The sequence below is a fragment of the Molothrus ater genome, chromosome Z (assembly GCF_012460135.2).
Source record: "Molothrus ater isolate BHLD 08-10-18 breed brown headed cowbird chromosome Z, BPBGC_Mater_1.1, whole genome shotgun sequence".
In the NCBI taxonomy this organism is placed as follows: Eukaryota; Metazoa; Chordata; class Aves; order Passeriformes; family Icteridae; genus Molothrus; species Molothrus ater.
In genome coordinates, this window is record NC_050511.2 from 43,780,691 (window position 1) to 43,806,285 (window position 25,595).

Here is a 25,595-nt window from a genome sequence, read left to right on the forward strand (position 1 = left end):
TAGGAGCAATGTGAGCATGTGGAAGAGATAAAATGTGCCTTTTGCATAAAAATCTGTGTTACAGCTCCTGGATAGGACAGTGCTTGTTTGGTCCTGGACTGGAGGCAAGTTAAGGCATCCAACAGGAGCAGTAAGACTGAGCACCAAGAAGGCTGAGGCTGTTTGGCAGTATATGGGAAATTTTGTTCAAAAGAAAATTTTGTCAGGTTTGCATCAAAGTGGCCTCAGGAAAGCCTCAGGAAAGTGCTTGGAGGAATATATAAATCAGCAGTGGAGAGTTAATAATTTCTTTTCACTGGAGAGGAAAAGCCTAGCTCCTGCACACAGGCCTTGGTGCACCGTGGCTGTGTTGGCTGAGGCAGCACCCAGCCTCTGTTGGGTGTGCCCTGCCAAAGCTCAGCTTTGGTCTGGGATGACTGGTGAGTGGTTCGTGAGAGGGTCCACTTCCAACAGCAAAGCAGACACATTCCTGGGACCTTCCTACTGAGCCAAAGTGAGTTTTCACTGCTTTGTTGTGAAAACCCACCTCATTTGTCTGAGTCCCCTCACTGTATTCACTGGGCACTTCATGTGATTTTATTTACCCATGAGTTTTAGGTAAAAAAAATTCTTTTTGTTTGCCTTAGGTTGAAAAATGTATTTCGTGTTCCTGCGTGCAATGGACTGGAAGCCTCAGTTCTTACACCAATATAAAATAATACCTAAGGATGCGAACAACTTAAAATCCTAACACTGTAAAATCAGAGGAAGACATAATAACAATAACAAAGGAACCAATAAATTAAAAGAGCTGCATTCCCAGACTTCTCATGGAATCAGACAGATCGAAAATCAAGTTCACATGTCCCTTATTATTTAACAGGAATTCTTAAAATTCCCTCAGGATAAGTAATTTGAAACAACCCACAGAGCTATTTTGCTTGTTTCCTGGGGCAAATTTATGTCACAGCTTGGTAGTTACAATGTTATCAGCTGCCTTGGAAAAACAGCTCTGCTAATGTGACCATTACCTAATTCATGCCTGGAGTCTGATCCTTGGAGATTTCTAGGCCTTTTAGTGATCCCTTGAATGGCCTCTTTATAACTTTAAACACAGGGACATTTTGTCAGGTGGCTGCCATAGTAGGAAAACAGGAAGGTGTATAAGAATAACCATTTTTGTTTGATGTCCCACCATCTGCACAACTGCAGACTTGTGTATAAACACACATGACTACTTTTTCTCCACTATACATGAAAACAAAAATTACCCAAGACTCTCTGGGAGATGGGAGTGTGGAGGAGATTAAGGTAGTGGTGGAGTCTGATATCTGTGACTTCCAGAGGAGATGGAGGCAGAAAATACTTTTCCTTCTTTTCCATTGTTTTTTTTTCCCTGGTTTTACATCCCTTAGGAAGGACATAAGTGGAGGGCCTGCCCTGCTGATGTCAGCCTGTGCTTTGGGTTTCTTTACACATCTCACTTTGTACACAGCCTTGGCGCAAGCCTTTTCAATCTTTGGTGCCTCAGCTTCTCACTCTCCTGTAAAATGCTTACACATGGCCTTATGGGCTGCAGAGGGTGGCTTACTCTCACCCAGATCCCCTCTGCTGCCTGCTAGGATCCCACGGGAGTGCTGAGGCACAGCTGCAGTGAGTCAGGAGGAAGGTGGTGTCAGAGACCATCAAATCAGCCAAGTTTCCATCTGCTCTGTGTCTGCTCTGGCTGGTGGAGAGGACCCTGAAGCGGACTGACTGTACTTCCTGCTTCCAAGGCTGCCCTTGGTATGCAGAGCTGGTGCCCCTGGACTCCAGCAGGAGCTGGAAACATGCCTTTTCTGTAGTATGTTATGTGGCAATATCTTCAATGACAGGCACGTGACTTACGCAGTAAATGTGACAAACTGAGTGCTTTGCAACTTTAAAAACTGAAAAAAGCTTTGCCAGGTTTGTGGCTGTAGATGACAATCATGGCATCATTTGGTGCCCTGAAGGCCAAGTTGATGTACTTCCCACTTCCCTCACAAATTGTCTCTAAAAAAAAGGTCTCTAGGAAAAATGTGGTTTTCCAGTCTGGAGAATCCTGTCTGTGGGATCTGAAGACTTCCATGACCAGGGTTTGCCATTTTGCAAGTTTCTCCCATAGTTTGCATTGTATTTGGAGTTGATGGATGAATAGTGAGATCTTATTGCTGTGGCCCTTGTCCTTCCTCTCCCCTTCTCCTCTTCTTCCTGTCTCCTTTTTGTTGCCATGTCTTAGTTTTGGCAGGAGTATCTCTGGGGCAGTGACCACAGCTACATGTGTTCCTGAAAATGTTAGCCTACTTGTCAAGATAGTGAAGTAATGCAATGAAAGAAGTAGGGGGAAATAAATACTATTTCTCATTTGCTTACTTATGGCAAATAGAATAGATCAGACAGGGAAATTTTACTGCGTGTAAATAAACTCAGCCTGTTTTCTGGTCATAGTTTGAAGGCAAATTGCTAACTGAGCTCAGGCTTTGCTTGAAATCTTTTAAATCTCCATGAGAAGCAAAATTGATACTTATAAAGGCAAAGACACAAAATCACTGCAGGATTTCTCTGTAGCTCCTGGAGGCACTGCACGAGTGTGCTTTGACTGCAGGCAGGCTGAACTATCCTTTGGGGAGCACCCCTCACTCCATGAACACTGGGCTTGGATGTCCACAAGCAGGAGTGTTGGGCCAAGGGGGTGTTTTTACTTACCACTTGCAAAATTCCAGAGAAGCAATGCTAAGTCAGCTGAAACTTTAAATGAAAATTAAAACAAATCCCCTTTGGGATGAGATGGAAATGTCAGCCCAAGGATGAATCTGTTCTCAGTAAGTTGCAAGCTACTAAAGGAGATACAAGTTGGAATCCAGCCTTGGCTGCACCACACACCATCTGTCACCCTTGTAGAGTGAAATAAAGGAAGAGCAGAGAGCCTGCAATTATTCTCTCCCTCCTTAGATAGCCCAGAGGCCAGAGAAGTGGATTCTCTTCCCTGATACATTCCTTGCGACGGAAATGACAGATTCATTTTCCCACGGTGGTGTTGCTTTGCATTGCTCTCTAATCCTACTCACTGTCCCCTTGGCAAGCAGGAGCACAGACTGCCAGGCTGGGACCTGAGTGAGAAGGCTCTCTTCCCAGGGTTAGAGATATAGACGTAGCAAATTGCAGGAGAAGAACATGAGAGAAGAGGGGATGCTGAAGTCTCTCCACTAGGCACATTGCTGGCAAAATGCAGGAACTTGCCCTTACAGACGCCTGAGCACTGCTAGTTCTGAGCACTTTTAGCCAGGCAAAATCTCTTCTCTCTCTCCTTCTCTCCCATGCCCTTGCACATTTTCGTAACCTCACAAAAGTTTCAGACCACGTCATCTTTAACCTACTGCAGGCGGGACTTGGGAGCCACGTGAGGAACAGCGAGGAGAGAACACAGCTGGTCAGAACACCAGCCCCATGGCCAATGAATGGGGTACTTGGACTACACTCCCCTACACACCACCCCAAACAGGGTGCTGGAATGTCTCTCCCTTGGCATTGCATTTTGAAAGATGTGTCTGGCAAGACAGCTAGCTGACTTTGGCAGGCACTGCAATTAGTATGATAATTAATTAAAGAGCAGTTGAGAAAATCACAGCACAAGGTTGCTCCACAACCAGATCCACAATTCACTACCAGAGCAAGGCATGCTTCCATATCTCTATTTTTTTTGTTAAGGAATTAGTAGCTTTCATAGTGCACTGGAGTGGGATGAAGAGGAATGAATCCTTGTGCTAATCAGTAAGAGGACCTTGTCTGTAAGATAAGACAACCTGGGAACAGAATACAAGTGATATCACAGCAATAGAATGGACAAATATGGCAAGACATAACAGCTAAAGACTGTTTTATACAAGCCTCCTCTTGTTTCCTATGACACCAAAGACTGGAAGAACCTCTCTGCAGAACAGAAAAGTTATCAGGAGGAACAGGTGTCCTGTCTACTCAGTCAGAGCTGCAGCTGCTGCATAGCTCCCTGTATTTCCATGCCCTCAGCTGGGCTCTTCCATGTACTGACAGGTGCTAGTGAAGGCACACATATTATGTTCCTAAGCAGACACCCAGGTTGTTCCTGCTGCCACCTTTCCCATCTGCCCATTTAGGGAGATTCAGGATAACCACCACACATAGGCTTTGGTGCAGCTGTAGCTCTCACCTGCCTGCACTCCTGCCTGTCACTGGGCTGTCCCTCCCCTTCTGAAAGGTACCAGTGGTCCTCGCTCACTGCCAGTGTGGAAAAGCGGGCCAATACTGAGCCACAAAAAGGGCCTGCTGATGAGTGCAGGTGGGACAGGCTCAATAGTCACCCTCAGGCACCTGGGTGTCTCGATGTGTTGCTCCTTACTTGAAGCAAAGAGGCTCAGGATAAGAGGACTTGCTGCATGTAAAGTAACTGTAGCCCAGTTAGTGGCTATTGAAACAAGAAGGGAAGAGGAATTTTTTTATTCTCAAACTGGAGTTTCGTTGAAAATGGCTGATTTTCAGAAAAAACACATTTCACTGATATCTTTGAACAAAATAGAAAGAGGAGAAAAGGATCATTTTTTGTTTGTTTCTTTGAACTTATTAGTACAGAAATAATCTGGAAGTTTATGCTGAGGTTTTGGCTTTATTTTCACTATTTTTCTTCTGGGTGGGGAAAGAAAAAATTCAAATATTTACTGAAAGAAAAAAAAAGAAAAGTCTTCTTACTTGTATTTCTTAGTCAGAAGGAGATCAGAAGGTTTTCTGCTTGTTTCTAAGCAGATACTTTTGTTGGAAGATTTCTCACCCTCAGTTATAAAATCTTTTATGTTAAAGCGGTACAAAAACATTCAAAGTGTCACATTGTGTCAGCCCCCTTCCCTTCTCCTTGTGCTTCAAGCTGTCTTTGGAGCCTTGTTGTGGAAATGAAATTTTCTGGTTGTTCTCTCCTTGTTTGTTGCTGTGTGAGGCCAGTGAGTTTCCTGGGGGTTTAGCACAGCTGCATCGCAATGCTGCCCACGTTGTGTTGGAGACACTTCTGGGCTTGTTTCTGCTTTAACCTTCTGCATGGTCTGTGGGTGCAAGTACCAATCTAATTATGCAACTTCTCTCTTCACTGTCCAGGCTTTCCCCAGTCCTTATTAGAAGCAATGTATTTCAGTTCTCACTATCGTACCTTCTACCCACTTTGGAGTCCATGAACACTATAAATCAGGCTCTGTGTTACAGACAGAGCCTTGCTTTCCCATCTGGGATTATGTATTTCACAGAGGAAGAGAAACTCAAGTCCAGTTAATGATTGTACTGAAGCACCTTGAGTTGATGCCATGAAGCTTCTTTTCCATCTAATCACTATTATCTGCAAGGGAAAAAAGGTTATTAAATATTGGAAAATGTGCTGTGTCTCATCTATTTCAGATTATTTTGCATCTGTGTTTACAACAGACATAGGCAATTTGTTCAAGATCCAAGAAACTAGAATTATCCTCTTCCCCATCTTTCATCACTTGAAAAGGCTTTTCTTGTAACAAATTAGATTTCATTCTGTGTAAATCTGTTGCCTGCCCTTGCTATTGATGGGTTTCACAAACTATATGGGGAGTTAACTGTAAGTTTGATTACAGTCTGTGGATTTACAGACAGAGCCAGCATTCTCAGCAATCTATCCAGGGCTGCTGTGTCAAGCATTGCCACTGCTCCTTTCTACCTGATCCTATAAGCAGTTAAAATGACACCACTTATTTTCCCACAAAATTAATGTAATATGTAATATTGTAAGCTTTTTTTTTCCTTTTCTTTTTCTTTTCCCTGCAGTAGACTTCATACACTGTTTTGCTCTGATGGGTAGGTAGCATCACCTGTGATTAGGATGACCTGACAGTCTCCCTAACAGCAGCCTTCCTCAAAGTGTTTGTTCTTTTAGTTTGCCTCATGCTGCCATGAGGGAATGAAATTTTCTAGGAAGGATGTCTGACCCAAGATAGAGTCAGGCTAATTTCTACAGAGGAAATTGTGCTATAGAGTTTCAACCAAATTAGATCAAGAGAAATGCATTGTTTAATCCACACTTGGGGAAAAGAAAGACATGAAAAAGTTCTTGCTATTGTTTCGACAAGAGGGTCTCAAACACTGTCAGAGGATATGCTCAGTACATAGCAAGCTGCAGCACAAACCACATTAGTCATATTTTTCCCTGCTCACATCACCACCATCCTCTGGGGAGGAAGGCTGGTCTCTCCTGCCTCTTCATCTCCAATCCCCTGTTTGGACTCCCAGCCTCTCTCTCTGCCTCACCACTGTGTTAGCCCCCTCCTCTTCCTGCCACTCAGTTGTCTCAAAAAGTCTCAGCATGAACAGTTTGTACCCTCGCTAAATTCTTCTGATGCCTTCTGGCTATAAATAGGGATTGCTGATGGAGGAAACTCTAGTGTCTTGGGGGAAAATGTACTCTCACTTATAGATCTTACTGGTCTTTTAGTGGAACCTAAAGTTGGAAAGGTGACCCAGTACTACTTCTACACTTCAGCAATCTCTTATTGAACAATCTCACTAATATAACCCAGATATGTTTTAGTCTCCTAAAGTGTCTGGTATGAGAAAGATCTGTTACCCTTAAAGTGAATCCCATTTGCTTCACATTGCAAAACCCAGGGAGTCCTCATTCCCGGTGTAATAAGCTTCTTTATGAAGCTGTGCCTTTGGCAACAAACTGCACAATGAAATGAAACCAGTATTGTTATTAAATTAATGTCCTTACATAACTGATCTTTCACCCAGTGGCTGCCAACACAGATCTCAGTGCAAACCACATTTCTGAGAGGAGCGCAGAGAGAGGCGAAGAGCTCAAGGAATCAATTTTTTATTTCTCAGGAGCACAGATGCAATCTCCAGTGAATTAATTTTTTTCTCCAAACTTGTATCCCCTCGAGTGCTGGCAAAACAAGGTCTTGACAAAGATTTTTCAAGGCAACAGCAGAAGGCCCCTTGCAAGCACTCTACAGAAAATGGAGTTAGCTCCCGGTTACTGGTGCAAAAGCAGGAATGGGAAGGAAGACCCCTCCAGAGGCATAGCAGAGCTAGGTCGCCACAGGCAGGAAGGGCCTCAGGGGTGAAACGGGGGCCGCATCCTGGCTGCGGGGACAGGGCTGGCCAGAGGGCTCTGGGAAGGCTGTGGGAGCCAGGCCCGAGGAGGGCTCGGAGCCAAGGTAGCACACCGTGCCGAGCCCGGGCCATGCCGTTCCATCCCGCCTCCCATTCCGCCCTGCTCCATCCCGCGCTCTGTGGGGCCCGGGCCCGAACCCGAACCCGAGCCCGAGCCCGAACCCGCCCCGCGCCCCGCCCCGCCCCGCGCCCCGCCCGGCCCGGCCCGGCCCGGCCCGGCCCCGCCCCTCGGCGCTGGCCCAATAGGCGCGCAGGGTCGTTTGCATGTTTGCATATTTATTTACATATTTGCATATTGCTCAGGACATAAGGGCGGGTGGGAGTGGTGTCGACGGTGCTGGGCGCTCCACGGGCTGCCCTGTCCTTCGCTGCGCTTCGGCGCCGTACTTCTGTTTTAGTTATCGTAAGTTTTCAGAGAAAAAAACCCTTACTTTTAAATTTTTAAATTCTTTTTTTTTTTTTTTTTTTTTTTTCTTTTCGCGCCGAAACTTTCGTGCCCGCGGCAGGAGGCGAGATGTGGAGGAAGGCGTTCCTGGCCGCCGTGTGCCTCTGCCTGCGCTGGGGGGCTGCTCTCGGCGGTGAGTCCGGGACACGGGGGCACCGAGCTGCCGGGCCTGCCTGTTGCTCCTGGGAAACGGGGCTTGGGGGAAGCGTGGCGGGAAAGGGGAGTTTGCAATCCTTCCTTTGTGAAGCTATCCCGGGGAGCTTGGGATGCTGCGGGACCCGGGTGTCGCGGAGTGGGCTTGGAAGGCGCTGGAGAGCGACACTGGGGAGCAACCTCCATCCTGTTAGGAGAGACCTGGAGCCTGTTCCCCAGCCGAAACTCAGGCACAACCTGCCGGGCTGGTGGCGCGACCTGTTGAGGTTTGGGATGTGTTTTTTTCCCAGAGACAAGGTGGCTTCCGAGAGTTCCTTGCCCCAGCAAGGGATTTGCACAGCAGTAGCACCACGGTAAGGTCCCTCGGCTTCCTCTTCTGTGGGACTCATCTATCCCAGCATCCCAGCTTCGTACAGTTCTTGATCCCAGACAAGGCAAGGCTGAGTCTCATCGCTATTGTGGTAATGTGTTCGAGATGTAGTTAAGCCTGTAATGAGCAGGATCTACTAGGGGAAAAGTGAACAGAGTGATTTACTCCCGTTCACTTATGGCTGTGTTCGCACTCTGCCTGTTGTACCTGCACTTGTGCATAGACATCCTGTCCAAGCTATGGGAAGTGGAAGATGTGCAAATGGTGCTAGATTTTTACTAATGCTCTCTCAATTAATCACAATGTAACTGAAGCTGTTATGAACGAATTGACTAGCTTTAGGAGACCACTACTACTCAAACTTAAAAAAGCTTTAAAATATTGTTAGCAGTGCCCTGTCACAGGCTTACTTTCTTACACTGATCTCCCACACATAGTATCTGTCTTTAAAAGTTTCTGGCCTTAGAAGAAAGGGTGGCTGTAGCTCCTAGAGCTGCTTTGTGATCCTAAACTGGAATATATAAACTTCTGTTTTTTCTGCTGTGCGTCCCTTTGTTACTTCTTTGTGTACAGGGAAGCTGAAGGGAACTATTCAAAAGTAAGAGGATGGGGTGCTAGGGTACAGTGAAAGGAATGTATTCTAGCTTTGAATCCAATCTTGTGCCATCAGAGACAATCAAAACCAATTTTCATCACAGCATCCAAGTTCTATACAGTAAAATAACTGTCTTCTCAGAGAAAGCTTTCATCCCTGCAGGAACTGATTTGACACAGACTTACCAATAATTTCATTATTTCTTCTTAGGAATAGGTTGTATGAAAGCAGGTTATGTGCTCATCCTAAAGCAATTCAAGCCTTTAAGTCCACACTTTTCCATGCACAACACAGTAAAAAGTTTTTTGAAACCACAGCAAACATGTGATCCAGCCCTCCAAGAATCCAGAGTATTTAAAAAACAACATAGAAAAAGACTTTCTAGGTGAAAAAAATGCTGGTCCTGGAAAAGATAAAAGCATTGCTAGAAATACATTCAGATCCTTATTTTACCAGTGTAAATCCAGAATCAGCATATTTACCCTGTTGTGTGATGTGAGCTACTGGCTTTTTCTATGGTTTGTGTTTGGGATAGACATACCAGGGCAGCTGTGGCATGGCCTTTTGAGAAACAATGCATTTCTGAGAAGGCACAGAGATGAGGCTCTCAGGCCTCAAGTTGTGCTGGAGATTAGCATGATCACTAGCACTCCTAAAAGTTTGCTGAAGTCTCCTCTGTGCAGAAGTATTTGCACGATTGGAGTTTCTCATGCATCCTTACCTCTGTATTACTGCAAAGTCTGACAGTGGTTGCATTTTTTCTTCAGCTAATTGCTATTCCAGAGGGACTGATGGGTGGCTAGATATCTGCTGGATTGAATTGCAAGTGTCCCAGCTGCAGCTGAGTAAAGATTTGTGAGGGAGTACCAGGGAGAGGGGTGGGCATCCCTGTGTACAGTGAGAGAACAGCAGTTTGCCAGCTGCAAAACTTGAGCTGGGAGGTTCTTACTTAGCTTCTGAACTTGTGCTCAGTAGCTTTCCAAAGGTATTGCTCTTTCCATTGGCCCCACCTGCGAAGTGAAGCAGAACGTACTCTGAGGGCTCTGCCATTGAGGAATACATAAATAAACATGAAGTTGTAATATTTTTGCAGCAAGGTTAAACAATAACCTGACTCGTGAGGTAGGTTTCCTGGGATTGCAACACACAGTAGTATGCTTTCAGTTTATAGTATAGATCAAATTAAACGATAACCATTTCTGTGATATAGGCCCTTTGCTACAGCTGACTGTGAGTTTGCTTCAGAACTCTTAGGAATTCAGTATGACTGATTGATGGGTTCCTAATGATGATTGTTGGCTGAGGGAAGATTTAGCCCAGTTAACTACAGCTGGTAAATATTTGATATGTGCAGATGTTTGCTGTTGTGCATGTGTGGGCATGCATGTCTCTGTGGGCTATAGAAGACACAGTCTAGCAGTATACTTTCTGAGGATCTTTGCACCTAGCTAATACTATTTCCATTTCTGAGTGCATAATGCTAGGAAATTGTTGTTTATCAAAGATTCCATTTTTAAAACCACAGCTTAGGTGCACTCATTCTGGCAAATGCATTGTTATCATATTTTGGCAACCTGTGTGATGTGGGCAGTTTTACTTTTGATTAATATTCCAGATGTTGTTACTTCCTCAAGACTCACATTCTCCACCCAGCTGACCAGTGGTAAACAGTTTCACAGTCAAGGCAAGTTGTCCTTGGCTTCCAGTGAAAGAAACTTGAGACTGAATTCTCTTGGTTGGTCTGTCAGGATGCCTAAAGTCAGTGGGATGCTTTCAAAATTGATAATTGATAGGAGTCCCTAACTGAACAGAATTTCACATGTTGCAAGTCCAAAGTGTCACAAACTTTGGACAGGAAAAACAAAACTACTGACTTCCAGTTTGTAAGCTTCCCTCCCCCCCCCCCCCCCCACCCCCACTTTCTTTGAGTTCTGTGAGGTTTTATACCCTGCTGCACAGGACAGCTTTTTATTTTTTTAAAAAAATGGAAATTCATATTGTGCAAGTAGAGGTATAAGAAAAGCATCAGAAAACTTTGTATAGCATGACAAAATGGTGAAGTTTTGGCGATGCAGCCTGAAAAGCCAGCTTCCATTGGAATTGGTAATTTAATTCTGCTTCAGTTCCCTAAATAATCCCTTTGTAGGTCATGCTAAGTGTGAGCACATAGCATAGACAGAAAACTTTATTTTGCAACAGGTGCTTATATTTTTAACTATGTGCCTGGAAGCTTTGGCAATACACAACACATGCATTTGTACCTTGCTGAACTATGTCTGGGAAAGTGTAGTTTTCAGTAAAAGTATGGATTTCTTTTTTGTCTGCATGTATTTACTTCCAGTCTGTTTTATTCAAAGGCCTTGTTTAGAAATGGGACTTGCATTCTTGTCATAAAAACCTACTTCAGTATCTCAATATCTGTATGTATATTTCTTGATATCTAATTTCTGTATCTACATTATGAAAAATGCAATCTTAATTCAGATAAATTTCTGTCCACCTTTCAGAAACGTGCTGAAAACTACCTATTTTGGGGTTTTCCATGGTTTAATTAACTTGAGTTAAAACATCTTATTAACTAAACTATGGTGAGTGTTTACATTGGCTGTCTTTGCACTTCTTTGTGTAAGACTGTAGGAATGAGGCCCAATGGTTCACTGGCTCAGGACATGATTCAAGGAGACTTCTCCCTTTAAATCTCAGAGGAAAAGGTCTGTGGCAAAAGTCTATGAATGACAAAGTTTGGTTCTGAATAATTTGTTTAATAGACCAAGAAATACAATGAGGTATGAAAGCAGAAGTGGGAAATGCTTGTTTTCTGAAGTGATCTGCTGAACTTCTCTGCTTCAGGTTTAAAGCCTGGTACATGTAGATGTTAATCTGTATGGTGAGTGTGTACAGACTGTGTGTTCCTGTATTCTGCAGGGGCTTGCATGTGAGGTGGTACTGCAGCATGTGTGCAGCACAACATTAGATGTAGACAAGATATCTTCTGCTCAGAGCTGGGGTTTTCCATGGTTTAATTAACTTGAGTTAAAACATCTTATTTACTAAACTATGGTGAGTGTGTGCTCAGAGCTGTATAGAATTTGCAAAGCCAAACTCAGGCAAATTCTGAGGAAAGCTTCTTGAAGAAGTCTGTAATAAACTCCACTACACACATGAAGAAGTCTGTAATAAACTCCACTACACACACACTACCCTCATACAAAGGGTATCTTGCCTGCTGGGAACTGACCATATGTGGACATAAGATAACATGACACTTTTTGTGGGTATAAGATGATAACAGTAATTTCTTCTGACTTTCTAATCCTCATACAACATGGTTAAATGAGAAAAGTGGCTGCCTGCCATTTCACTAACTCATGGGCTGTTGCTTTGCAGCTGCTTCTTTCTTGGTGGTGACTATATCTCAGTGATTTTCTGTTCTCAAATCCCCATCAAAGATTGTTAGATTGAAACACGCAAATATGTGTGAAGCACTTAACACATCTTCAGTAGCAGGTGCCACTGTACTGCAATCTTTCTAAGCTTTGTGCACTTTTCCAAGTGTACCCTTAAGTATAGTATACTTTGAATTGTAAATTTCCTATTAGCTTGTTTTCAAGAGAGCTGTGGTCTGAACTTACATGCAAATTCTAGCATGTGCTTGTAATTGAAAACACACTACAAGACAGGATATCAATGTAATTTAGATTTTGGATGATTATCAGATAAGTTTAATCCAGAAGGGAAATGATATCTAGGTATGAAAGGAAGCACTATTAACTAGTGAGCAGGTGGACTATTCTTTTTCGCCTTCCTGTACTAGGAGGGAATATACATAATTGAAAGTCCTGGCATTGTATGCCTTACAATTGAAAGCTGTTCTTGTTCCTTTCAAGGTTTTAGTGATTCACAGCTGAGTGAAAAGTCATAGCTGATATTTAACCAACCAGCCTTTGAGACTTTTCTTTCTCTGGCTAAAAAGTAAATAATGCAGGTCTAAAGATTTTTTCCAAAAAAGTGTTTTATACTGTCAGTTCATGACAAAGTTTTGAATATGCAGAAATAGAGAAAAAGTGCAAACATTTGGTTAGTTTGGTAAATTTAGTTTTCATTTGTGGGTAAAATGTTATATTTACCATTATGTGAATGCTTGTACTGGTAGAAGGACAGGTAAGGTCTATGAAAAACACCTTTCTTTAGGAGGAAGGAGGCAGGAAGGGGGCCCTCAGTGTAATTATCCTGGATTAGCTAGCCAGCGTAGCACCATCAAGGTTGAAACCTAAAGCTGAGTACTGCCTCTGTTCAGTGAATGGTTCTTGCTTTCCTGCATGTGCTTTGACAGGTGAGAAATCCTGCTGAACTTGGGCAATTTTAAGCCATTGATTATGGCTGACAAGTTTCTCTGAGACTGCTACGTAAGCATTTGTCGCAAGGCTCTGTGCTGGGTTTTAGATGTGATGAGGGAGGTTAGACCCTGATTTCTTATGATCCTCCAAGCACAGCAAGAACTTCCCAGGCTTTTTAGAGCTCCCTGAGGTGAGTAAGTCAGTGCTCTGTTGTGTATGGTAGCTTGAGTGAGAAGATGAGAAAAACTGTTCTGGAAAAAAATGAATTGTTAGTTATTTATCACCTGAGAAATGCAGCACGACTTTAGGGAGGAAATGCAAATCTACCAATTATCATAGAAAACCTCTTCTGGAGTGGAAAAAGGGAGTGGAAATCTGTTTTGCATGCCTATCTTGTCCATTTGTGTTCTCTATGGTGGCATGAAGCCATTCATTAATGTGTGTTTAGGAGTTGGTGGAAAGTTGGTGCTCTTGATGCCAGGAAAGACAATGCTGAGCAGGACAGAGCTGGCCTAAGTTCAGCTGCACTTGAAGAACAGGCAATCAATATTTGCCTTACTCAAGCTGCCAAACTGGGGCCTGGGTTTTGAAAAGTTAATTACAGGGTGTGCTGTACATAGAGGCATTTAGGAGTTGAATCAGACATAAAAAGAGGAGACATTTAAGTTTCTTCCCAAAGGAAATGGGAAGTCTAAAGTCACTTCTCTGTCTTGGCAGGAAAAGGAGTACATAAATTTTGAGGTTGGAAGTTGGTGGGAGTGGTCTTTGCAGATCACGACATACTTTGTTACCTCCAGTACAAGATCGGCGCCTCCTTCCCCACCCTCCTTCCCTCTGCTTCCGGCAGAGGAAGATATTTTTCGGCAGCTTATTTTTCTGTAGGTTATCAGATGACCTGAAAATGTACTCCAAAATAGACTGCTGGTTTGCTAGTTCAGTTTCTCTGATGGGTGTCTGATCTCCTCACCTGCTGCTTGTTGGTCAAAACTTAAACTAGTATTTTATAAAACAGTGGTGACTTCACAGCTTTTAATGCACTGCAACTACAGAGAGCTATAAAAGGCCTTGTGAGGCAGTGATTATTGGTGAGGTGATGTGGAAGATACACCACCAAAATATCTAATAGTGTGGTAGTAACTCTCTGCTCTCCTGGATGACTGTCTGTGACTGTTGTGTGCACTTTTCTGTACTCTTGTGATACTTAAGAGGTTTCCCGCTTAATGTAATGGGCAAAATACTGGCTCTCAAAATATATTCATACCTCTCTGACAGCTCAGCAGATTCTTACTGTTTTATCAGGACCTTGGAAGGGGAGCAATTTTCACCCTTTGATTTCCTCCTTACATGGCTGTTGTGTCCACTGAGCACTGTAGGAAATGAAAAACACCCATCCCAGATATCTCTTGACTGTTCCACATATCTCTCCAACCTGTCCCTTCTGACTTTGTCCTTGTACTCCTAAAACACTGCTATGTTTTTTGTGCTCTTATAGAAGAAGGCAAAAACAATTTTGCGGGAATCGAGAGCAAGTTTTCCTTACGGACGCCTGCAGAGCCCGATGAGGATGTCTGCTACCTGGTTCCTGGGCAGGTGAACAGCCTGGCAAAGTGCAACTTCAATCATACCAGTAAAACCTTTGTGGTGATCCATGGGTGGACGGTAAGACAAAGTGGGAGGAATCTCCCTTTTATCCACACTTCTGATAAACTGAGCAGAAGCGTCTCACAGATATATTAATATATCTCTCCTATTTTAATTAAAATCACCAAAACCAAACAGGTGACAGGGATGTATGAAAGTTGGGTCCCAAAGCTGGTGGATGCTCTGTACAAGAGGGAGCCTGACTCAAACGTCATTGTGGTGGACTGGCTAGATCGAGCTCAGCAGCACTACCCGGTGTCGGCTGCATACACCAGGCTGGTGGGAAAGGATGTTGCTATGTTTATTGACTGGATGGAGGTAAGACATGGAGGCACGTCTCATATTCTATGTAGTATCACAGGAGACAAAACAGCAATGATGCAGCTATGTTAATCATCTTGTGTTGGGTAGATGGAGTTAAACTCTTGTGAGAGTAGTTTTGCTGGACTGGTAAAATTCCAGCTTTGGTCTACTGGCTGTCTCCTACTCAGTGGCCTTTTGTACTGCATTCCTGAGACTTTACGTTTTGGTCTGTGGGGTCCTGTGCGCCCAGAGTATTTCTGAGGACTCTGTGAGAGGTAGCTGTGAAAGACAGGATCCTATATATATTATACAGATGCCAGTCCTTGGGAATTGCAAATGTGCCCTGCGTTAGGAGATCCAGGAACTGGTGGGGAAGGGTGGCTGAAAACCTTTATGAAATAAACAGCCCTGTATTCTGTCCTTTATTTTGCATTCCTCTCAGTTTTGATTTTGGCCATAAATTAGTAAGATCAAGAAATTTACAATGACACAAAATTATGATAACTGTTTAGTGTTTCTTCTGTTATTCATGGCTCAAACAAAAATTCCAGTGTTAACAAAACATTTTATTTTTGTTCTTCCTATGTTTTTTGTGTTTGGTTTTGAACTTTAAACAAATTGTTCTCTTCTGCAGGAGCAATTTAATTATCCTCTCAACAATCTCCACTTGCTGGGGTACAGTCTAGGTGCCCATGCTGCTGGGATTGCTGGGAATCTGACCAAAAAGAAGGTGAACAGAATTACTGGTAAGAAAACCTGTGACTGTAGAGTGGAGAGTTGCATTTCTTCCATACTGAAATATTATGTTCTACTGAAAAATCACCAGAATAATTGTTGCTTGCTGGCAGTACTTTCGTGATGTATTCATTATTTAATGAAACAGCAGGGCCAATATTTCTGGGGTAGAATTGGAAAAATATTCAGAAAATAACAACAAGGTTGGTGAGTGAAAAACCTTTATTTGCTTTTTTACAAGAAATGAGTGAGTAGGCCCTGATAAAGAAGTAGTCTGGGGGTTGTGGTGGGGACTGACCAAACCATGGCTTGGCAAAGGTCACAGTATCTCTTTCAGCATAAGAAATTCAGCTGATTGTCTTTATCCAGGCAGTCATTCCTTGCAGCTGGGAGCCCTTGAGACAGAACAGGAAGTAAATTCTGCTGCAGCAAGTTTAGTACCTGCAGAACTCTTTGCCATGGGGTGATGTAGATGAAAGAAGTTTGTATGGGCTCAAAGGAAGACTGGACAGATAACCAGAAGAGATCCTGTGTGAATTATTACAAAGTTTATCATATCAGTCTCAAGAAATATTCTAGGCTGGAAATAATACTGTGAGAATTTGGGGAAGACATATATCTTCCCTGTTGCTCTGTCTGCTTAAGGTGAATTTTGGAGCCTGAGAAATCTGCTAGACAAGGCAGAGTGCATGGCCACTCTGGGGCTGGTTTACAACCCAGCACCTGAGAGCTGAGCCACTAGCACTGATCTCATTGACAAAGGAATTGCCTTCATCAGCAAATGAAGCTAAGAAAATTGCTCCTCTGTGGTGTCTTTGTTGCTGAGAGAGCTCGGGAGCACCATTCAGAAGGGAGCCTAGCTCCTGGCACTTTCACCTGAGCCTGGCTGTGATCCCAGATCCACAGACATGCTGGGAGGTGGGCTAGGCAGCAGTCACATCTGGAAAGGTCAAGTCCTGAAAGGTGGCAGATTAAAGTCAGGAGGCCAAAGTGCTAGTCCCTCTGCCCTTCCTTTCTCTAAGTTGCAGCTTTGCTGTTTTCACTGAGTCTGCCAAATCACTGACATGTCAGTAGACCTCTGTTATTCCTCCATGGTTGCTCTTGATGCTGAGGATGAACTGTTCCCGGGGAAAAGGACAGGGAACAATGTAATGTGGCCCCTGAAGCCCTCACAGCTGAGGGGGAGGCAGCTCAGACCAAGTGGAGTGAGCAGCATGGGTGCCTGTGCCCAGCTGAGGGCTGCAGAAAAGATGTGTCCCCTCAGCCAGCTCTCAGGGGTTTGTCTGAACAGGAGATAGTACTTGTTCACTGGCAGAATAGCTCTGGGTTTTTTTGATGTTAGTGTTGCTGCAGCTTGACAGTTTACCCTAGTAATCCCCTTCCCCTTAGGTATGTAGACAGTGAAGCCCTCATTTATGTTTCCCACTTGTTCCTCTGGCATGGAGTTGTCAGCAAGACTTTTCCATACTTCAGACACTTCAGATACAACTTCTACAGTTCTTGACAAGAATGAAAGACATTGAGAAAATACTTAAGAGCTTGTTTCTCCCATCCAGTGGAAATGCTAAAGCTCTGAGAAAGTTAGCTGGGCTTCCTTCCATGTGTTTGCATACTTTTATTTTTTTAAACAGTGACAATTTTCAAGGTAGTGCATTTGATTCTCCTGTGTACATTCATGATATTTAAGTGGTGATCCATCTGTAATGTCTGCAGGAAAACTCAGTATTCTAGACCAATGTGGCAGCTGAGTTTGGCATTTGTTATCAATGTCAGTATCTTTGGCAGATAATATCAGTTTTTCTTTGTGGTTCACCCCATAAAGGGCTGGATCCTGCTGGTCCTACCTTTGAGTATGCTGATGAACTCACTCGCCTCTCCCCGGATGATGCTGAGTTTGTGGATGTCCTACACACCTACACCCGAGGCTCTCCAGACCGCAGCATTGGGATCCAGAAGCCTGTTGGACACATTGATATTTATCCCAATGGTGGAGGTTTCCAGCCAGGTTGCAATTTGGGAGAAGCACTGCGTCTGATTGCTGAGAAAGGGCTTGGAGGTGAGGTTGCTCTGAAACAAACAGTATAACATCTGAGGGAAACCTGAATAGCCCTGCAAGGTGTCTTGCAAGGAAAGAGCTCTGAGAGGCACAGGAATATGTTCTTTCAAATGCTTTTAAAAGTCATCCTGTAAAGCTCAGTTCTGCCATAGTGGATCATGCCTGTTGACAGCATTGCTTAGGGATTAATATCATTATATGCACACGTGTATACATATTACACATTTTCATTCTTTCAAGATGTGGATCAGCTGGTGAAATGCTCCCATGAACGATCCATCCACCTCTTCATCGACTCTCTCCTCAATGAAGAAAAGCCAAGCATGGCCTACCGCTGCAACACAAAGGAGGCCTTTGAGAAGGGCCTCTGCCTGAGCTGCCGCAAGAACCGCTGCAACAATTTGGGTTACAAGGTCAACAGAGTGAGAACAAAGAGAAACACTAAAATGTATCTGAAAACCCGTGCTCAGATGCCCTATAAAGGTAGGTACTCCTTGCTTACTGGTGAGCAAGACTGGTACTTTTGCTCAGCTGTGTGTCACGATGGGCATGTGCTGCTGATGAGAATATTGCTGCTTTGGTGCCTGTGGTGAGCAGGGGTGAAGCTGGCCTGTGGTTTGCCATTGAATCCGAGTCTCAGAGAAAAGTGTTGTCCTACTCAAGGTGTAGGGTAGAGTGAAAAAAGAAAGGTATTTTGTAACAAGTTTCTAAGTAGCAAAAGTTAGACAACTCCTGCTGCCCAATCATTTGGAACTTTTTCAGTGTTTTTCATCTGAATGATTACTTCTTTCTGCTGGGGAAATAATCAGCGGAATTCAATCTGCTGAGCATCTTAATTAAAGATATGCAAGCATCAGATTTATGCCTTTGGTAGTGCACTTGCTAGAGGACCACCAGCCCTCATTAAAATATCACGGCACTTCTTGATTCTAATTGCTGCTGTGGGAGGTCTGAGAATGACAAAGCCAGAGAAAACTGGGAGGAGAATATTTTCCTCACAGCTAGGAAAATAATGTTGGATTTTACTACTTTATTTTCCTCCTTAGCTTTGCTGTACCCCATAGTATTCTTATAGTGTGCATTGTGTGATGGACCAGCAATTGAAAGGCACATTCCTGCACTGTTAGAGCAACTGTAAGGCTGGTGTTCTGTTGGCATTTGGTGCTTAACCTGCAGTGTCAGTGGATTGTTTTTGTTTTTTGTTTTTCCTTTTACCAAGCCTCCTGTAAGAGAAGGGCACAGCTTACTTGTTTCAAGTCAAGTATAGCAAGTCTTATATGTTCAACAGCAGGTTTGAAGGTGATACTGCATACTCTGGGAGTATTATAGTGGCAGCTTTGCTGCAAAGTTTAGCTGCAAGAGCTGCAAAGGTGTTCTTTAATGGTGATTGCCTTGCTTGCTAATATTTACATTCTTGCAAAAAAATAGTACCCTGGACACCTGCAGGGAAATAAACTAATTTTAGTGAAGTTGGCAAATTCCAGCCTAGAATTTTCAGAGGTGAGGCAGGGTGGTTTTATCGCCAGCTGTCTCTTTGGAGATTGAGCTTTCCTAATGGCATTTTCTTTTGTATCCTTTCAGTCTTTCATTATCAGGTCAAGATTCATTTCTTTGCAAAGACTAACATGACGAAGACAAACCAGCCATTCCTGATCTCTCTCTATGGCACTCTAGACAAGAGTGAGAACATTGCTTTCACACTGTGAGTAGCTACAAAAACAACTCCAGAGTACTGTTGAGTTTGCCTAAATTTGTTAAAGTCTCAACTGAAAAACTTGTTCTGGCTTCAGCTGCACTAATCTTACAGGGTCCCAGAATCTGCTCTTGTCCTTGTTGAGTTGCATTTGCTTTGGAAATTAATGAACCATATCCTACAGGAGCTCTTCTTGATAAGACATCTGAAATATGGAAACATGAAGTCTGACCTGGGACACAGCTTAATAAGAGTGTTTCCAGTGCTTTCTTATTTTCTTCTCAGTGTCTTTATACCATGTTAAATCTTCTTAAAAGTGGACTTATGCATCTGAAGGTCTCAGTGCAGAAGCTGAGGGAGACTTGGGATTTGCTTTCACAGCTCTACAAATAAGCAGAAATTTGTGTGTACGTCCCTAGACACAGGCTGTCAGGGAATGGAGCTGTTTTCTGCTCTGATGAATGTAAACTGGTTATGGGTGGTGGTGTCTGGGTTTTCTGAGAGCACAGGTGAGGACAACCCTTTCCTGGCAGACTGTCTCTGGATTTTACCAGCCTTGCTACAGAAGGATGTTTCCTTTTGCCTCCACAAAAGGTAGAGGTGTTTTTGCTTCCTTCTCTGGAGTACAAAAATTCCAGGTTCTATTGCTCTTTAATTTTCTTTGTCTGTCCAAGAATTTCAAGTAGTTTTTTTGTTTGTTTTTTCTTATTCTTCTCCCCACAGGCCTGAAATCTCCACAAACAAGACCTTCTCCTTCCTGATTTACACAGAAGTGGATATTGGAGACCTGTTTATGGTGAAGCTGCAGTGGGAAAAAGACACCTTCTTCAGCTGGTCAGATTGGTGGACTCCCTTTACATTTGATATCCAGAGAATCAGAATGAAGTCAGGGGAAAGTCAGAAAAAGTAACTTGTTTTGATTTTTTATAAGCTATATTAATTCTAATTGACAGTGCTCCCTGATTTTTGGTATCTCACAGACTGGGACAAACATGTTAGGCAGTTGCAAATGGATGCAGTATTAATGCTAATCAGGGCTCCAGTGGTATCAAACCACCATTTCTATCAGCCAGGTTCAGCCATTTACTTCCACTGGGATCTGCAGTTTGTAGTCTTCCTCCTATGTAATTAATTTGTATCCCACTATTGTATCTACTTAAGGTTAGTTATAATATGCAGGAGAGTATCTCCATGAACCACCATCAGTGATTGTGTTTGCAATTTCTGTCCTCCTTTTTCATGCTGGGTTCTTGCATAGCTTTTGTCACAAAGAGCATGCTTAGATGGAGATTTTTAGAGATCCTTCCAAAAGTGTGTTTGCACAAGAATTTATTGCTTAGTTAAGTTGGATTTCCTTAGGGGTTGAATACCTGAATGGTGGTTGAAAACTGAAGCACGTAACTGTTGCAGGACATTGCTTATGTGTGAATGTTGAAACGTCAAAGCCTGAACAGAAGTGCTTTGACATTATTCTTTTGAAATACTCATATTCACTAAACATGAGATCTGTTTGCAGAACATGGGCCCAGAACAGAGTATGTGTGTCCTATGTATAGTATAGTAAATAATAATAAGTTCCTCCTTTGAATAAACAGGTCAGTCACTTGATCAAAGAACAGTTATCACAGCTGAACAAATATAGGGGTGGGGAAAATACTGATAAATAGAAAAGTGAGTGCTCATGTTTTCTGGAAATTGCAACCTGCTTTGTTTGCACATGTGAGGGAGTATGGCTTTCTTCCAAGTTCATTCACCTGACAAAATCTCACGTCAAGACTGGTGTAAATAAAGATCCAAGAGACTTTGGGATAGAACTTCTGCTATCTTAGCCACAAGAAGATTTTTTTTTTGCAAAGGATCAGTGAAAGTTATGGCTATGCTTTGATGCCCATGTATAATTCATTTACCACTTCTTGCACAGCGTTTCTTTTGTTACAGAATTCTCTTTTAAAAATAACTTTCTCACGGGCCTGCAAAGTAGCAGTGCCCCACGTGACAAAGTATGAAGACGGTTTCCAAGCACCAGTCTTCTTTCTAAGATTAAAAAGGGATGTTTGGCTCAGTCTTGTGATTTTTCCAATATTTATTCCACAGAGTGGTGTTCTGTTCTCGAGATGGCACCTCACATCTCAGTAAGGGAGAAGAGGCAGCAATATTTGTGAAATGCTCGGAGCAGCCCGTCAACAGGAAGAGAGGAGGGTATGAGTAATCACTATTGGTTTTAGACTGCTTTATTACCCCTTGAGTGGTAATTAAACTTTTTCTTTAATTGACTTTTGCACTAGTCTTCTCAGGGCTTCAAAAGCATCACAGCTCAGACTAACCAGAGGTATGGCCACTTTGGCAGCTTAAAAGCTCTTGGCTTCCTCCTCTGGTAGCCATCCTTGTGTGGCTGTTGGCACGTCTGAGAAGCAAGCTCTAGTCACTGCCTCTCACAGTCCCTCGGCCAAGTTTGAGGGGCTCTTATGGAGGGTTACAGACAAGGCACTAGCACACAGAGGAAAGCGTGTCTCTGTCTCAGCACTTGCCCTTAGCTGCAGAACATTCAAACTTCCATACTGGGTCAGCTCAGAGCCCTCCCTCCATACTGGCCAGCAGCAGATTTGGGGGCTGGTTCAGGAATGGAGCAGGCATATGATAGTGCTCTTCTTAGCACACTGCTTTCTGATGGCAGCCATCAGGTGGGTGAATTCCTGAGAGTTTCATCTCTATGGATCAGAGATTCTGCCTTTGTTTAATAGCCCTTTGGTGCTCTTTAATATTTTTATCAATAATTTTCCTGACCCAGATTAGATGTGGAGACAGTCTTTGGACTTTACCCACTAAAGTTTGAGATAGAGAAGTGGTTATATTTATTTTAGTTCAGTTCCTGTGTGTGAATGGTCTCATGGGGATGCTTCTGGACTGAGATCTAGCTCTGCATAAAAATGCACATGTGCTGGTCGTTAGGCTGGGGCAATGACCTGGACAGGCCTTGAGAGCTCTGTGTGTGTATCTGACATAAAATCAAGCAGAAGCCAGGAAAAGCCTAAGCACATTATTTATCTTTCTGTTAAGTAGGGAGTTTTAAAACCTTAATTCTCAAAAATAAGACAAGAGGGAACAAGTATCTTCCTCATCACCTTTATATTTTATTTTTTTCTCCACAGTACCAAGAGAGCCTCGAAAGAAAATTCTGCTCATGAATCTGCTTAAGTGACAAGAACAAGGATTTTTCACACTGGGGAGGAGAAGAGTCTGTTCATCCCTGTGGACTGGATGTTCAGAACCAAATATATAGAAATATTTATCTGCTGCTGGATTTTTGCCTGCTATTCCTAGCTATTTTAGAGACTTCTTGTAAAAAAAGTCTCAGCATATGAAGTTACTAACCATAAAGATACATTATCCAAATAGTTAAAAACAAAAGAAACCTGCAAAACTACTTGCCAAAGTTTGAAGTGCTGAAAAGATAGAGGTAATTTTGCTTAATCATGGTGCCTTGTGACAAGGTTTCTTGACATCAGATCCTATATAGCAATTTTTTAATATTTATTGAAAAGAAACAAAGCCCTGTACTTGGTTTTATTTTATCTTGCTGTTTTTATTTTGTTTGGTTTTGGTTTTTTTTTTTTTTATTAGTGGGATTTTTTTTGTTCTTTTCATGAGTCATTTGAATCTGGTTTTTTGTATCTTGGCAAATTGAATTTTCAGGCAGTTCAGTGGAGAGAGTTCATTGTTTTTCAAGTGTGTGTTTAGCAAATAAGTAGGTTTCCCATGTGAAAAAAATCACCTTTGCTGTGTGTAATACTAGAAGATGTCAGGGACTGACTTAATATGGGGATGAATTTTTTAGTTTGTGGTTATAAATGTATTTAATTGGGGGTAGATGCCAGTGCTGCTTAGCAATAGGTATGATCTGTTAAGCTGTATACTTCTATGCCACTTACCCTGGAATAAATAACAGCTCTAGAAGAAGGCAGCAATGCCAGTGTCTTATCCAGACATTTGATATTTTATCTATGCTTTCAGTTATTGCAAATGAAACTGTCCAGCCTTCAACACTGTGAAAATGGAATGGCAGAGGAATTGAGCTACCATAAAATGCAGGAAACAGATATTTCCCCCCACCCTCCACCCTCTCCCTGCTTGCTTGCGTCACGTATGCTGAAACTGTCACAGTTTCTCTGCTCTTTGGCACCAAGTGTCAGTCATGCAGCTGTGTGGCTGCTGTATGCAGTTTTCAGTGCAAGTGAATCCCCTTGATAGCTGACAAGGATGCTCATACTTCCCTGTACTGGAATTGTGACTGCCTGTGATCCACCTCAGTTTGTTTCTTGGCTATGGTACAGTGCTAGGAGCTGCACAGTTTTTTGCCATGAGATGGAATTCAGCAGGAAGCAGGAGCTGAGCCAATTAAAAGCAGCCTGGTTGTGTGGTCCACAAGAAGGAGCGCTCTGAAAAACTCTCAAATTAGCCGTGCTGCAAGTTTAAAAAAATAGGTATATTGGAAGCAGTCTGCTTCCCCATTTTTTAGTAATATGTAGTTTTTCTAGTGTGCTGAAAGGTGCAGTAGCCCTCTTTTAACTTTCTAAAGAGTAAACAGAGTGCTGGGGAGGCACAAGGGCTTGAAGGTAGACATTTGGAGAAGTGTAATCTTAGCTGTTGATGCTGGGTGTTGTAGTCTTTTCCTGCATGTGCAAGACAGCATGGAGATGGTGATTTCTCCAATATCATCCCATCTTAAAAGCAAAGAAAAATATGCATGTGTTTATGTGCACAATTTGTTTCTCATTTCCAACTGTAGCTGCTAGCATATTTGGGGATAGAAGTCTTAAACAGTGCAATATGTTGGAATATTAATAGCTCTGAATTTGCTCACATTTGATTTCACATTTGATTAAACTACAGCAGAGATGTGATGAGTCACTGAGGGTGGGGTTGAGTATTGAGCCACTGCATTTGAGACCTCTAAAAATAAATACAGTGATTTATTCCCTATAGATTCCACATTTTGTTGCAATTTTCTCTTAAAAGTCAAATTCTTCAGAAGCAAAGTGTCTGGACAGCTCTTAATACAGGATCAAATACAAACACATTAAAAATTTGGATACAAAATAGTTCTTTTCATAAGGAAACATGATTTAGCTTTGAATGTTATTTATTAGCTGTAAATATGATATTTATGAGTGTAAAGGTAGTTTGTATATATTGCTAAAGTTGCTGACAGTCTCTACATTAATACAGTTGTGTAGTATTAATCCTGTATATAGCTTTCAGAGATTTTTATCAACAAGCCACTTACATTGCACTGTTTCCAATGTCGTTAATACATTTTTTTTTTGGAAATCTCCTCAGTTTTGTATAGAACAGAAACCTATGGTTTTAATAAAATTCTCAAACTGAATCTGAAGTCACTACTTTCCTTTTGATGAAACCATCTGCTGTATACCTTTTATGTGAAGGCCAGAGCCTATCCTTGAATTCTGGGCTGAAAAAATGGAATGAGACACTAGAAAAAAAAAAGAATGTGTGATTTCTGCACTGTTCTCCCCCACATTATTTTGGGAAATGCAAAAGTCATGTATTAAGACCCCAAGGAATCACTGTGTGGAATCATAAAGGAAGTAGCTTTTCACCTGCAGTTTGTGGTTTTCGAGTTTCAGGCCCTTTTAAGAACAGTTCAAGAACTGTCCTTTCTTCTTTCTTTCAAGGCCTTGTTTCCTTTTTTTTTTTTTTTTTCTTTTTTTTTTTTCTGGTAGGTGTCAGAACTATGCTTCTGCTTCACATTTTACCAAAATGGAGATGTTCTGACCCTGTGGGTGCAGGAGGAAAGCACCAGACTTTTGCCACCACTATTGCTTAAGGAAGTAACTGAAAAATCATTTCAACCATCTGTTATGAGTGCAGCTGAGCTCAAGAGTGGTTGTCACCAGAACAGTTTGCTCTGTCATATACAGCAAGGCTCCACCCAGGCAATGGAGAGGGATTGCTGGAATTAAGGAGAATTGTAGTGACATGCACCTGGGGGATCATATTAGGGGTAATTAGAGCTGTTCCCCGTTGACCTGGGGAACTCTGCTTCCAACAGTCTTCCTTGGTGAAAATGATTGCTCTTTGGCAAGAGCCAGAG

At 42.6% G+C, this 25,595-nt stretch overlaps 1 protein-coding gene across 2 annotated transcripts in view; it reads left to right on the forward strand.

Moving 5' to 3' along the window:
* Positions 1-24,869, forward strand: part of LPL (lipoprotein lipase) — a 45,887-nt gene extending 21,018 nt beyond the window's left edge. Inside the window, exons 3-12 of one of the 2 annotated variants that reach the window (XM_036403519.2) lie at positions 7,662-7,733; positions 14,548-14,714; positions 14,835-15,014; positions 15,634-15,745; positions 17,557-17,790; positions 18,031-18,273; positions 19,372-19,492; positions 20,207-20,389; positions 21,578-21,682; positions 22,633-24,869. In XM_036403519.2, coding sequence (XP_036259412.1) covers positions 7,670-7,733; positions 14,548-14,714; positions 14,835-15,014; positions 15,634-15,745; positions 17,557-17,790; positions 18,031-18,273; positions 19,372-19,492; positions 20,207-20,389; positions 21,578-21,682; positions 22,633-22,678 — 1,455 coding nt within the window. In that variant the 5' untranslated portion in view covers positions 7,662-7,669 and the 3' untranslated portion in view covers positions 22,679-24,869. Of the gene's footprint in view, positions 1-7,625; positions 7,734-14,547; positions 14,715-14,834; positions 15,015-15,633; positions 15,746-17,556; positions 17,791-18,030; positions 18,274-19,371; positions 19,493-20,206; positions 20,390-21,577; positions 21,683-22,632 lie in introns of those variants that run through there. The other variant, XM_036403520.1, reaches the window with a different exon arrangement.
* Positions 24,870-25,595: the final 726 nt, after the last annotated feature.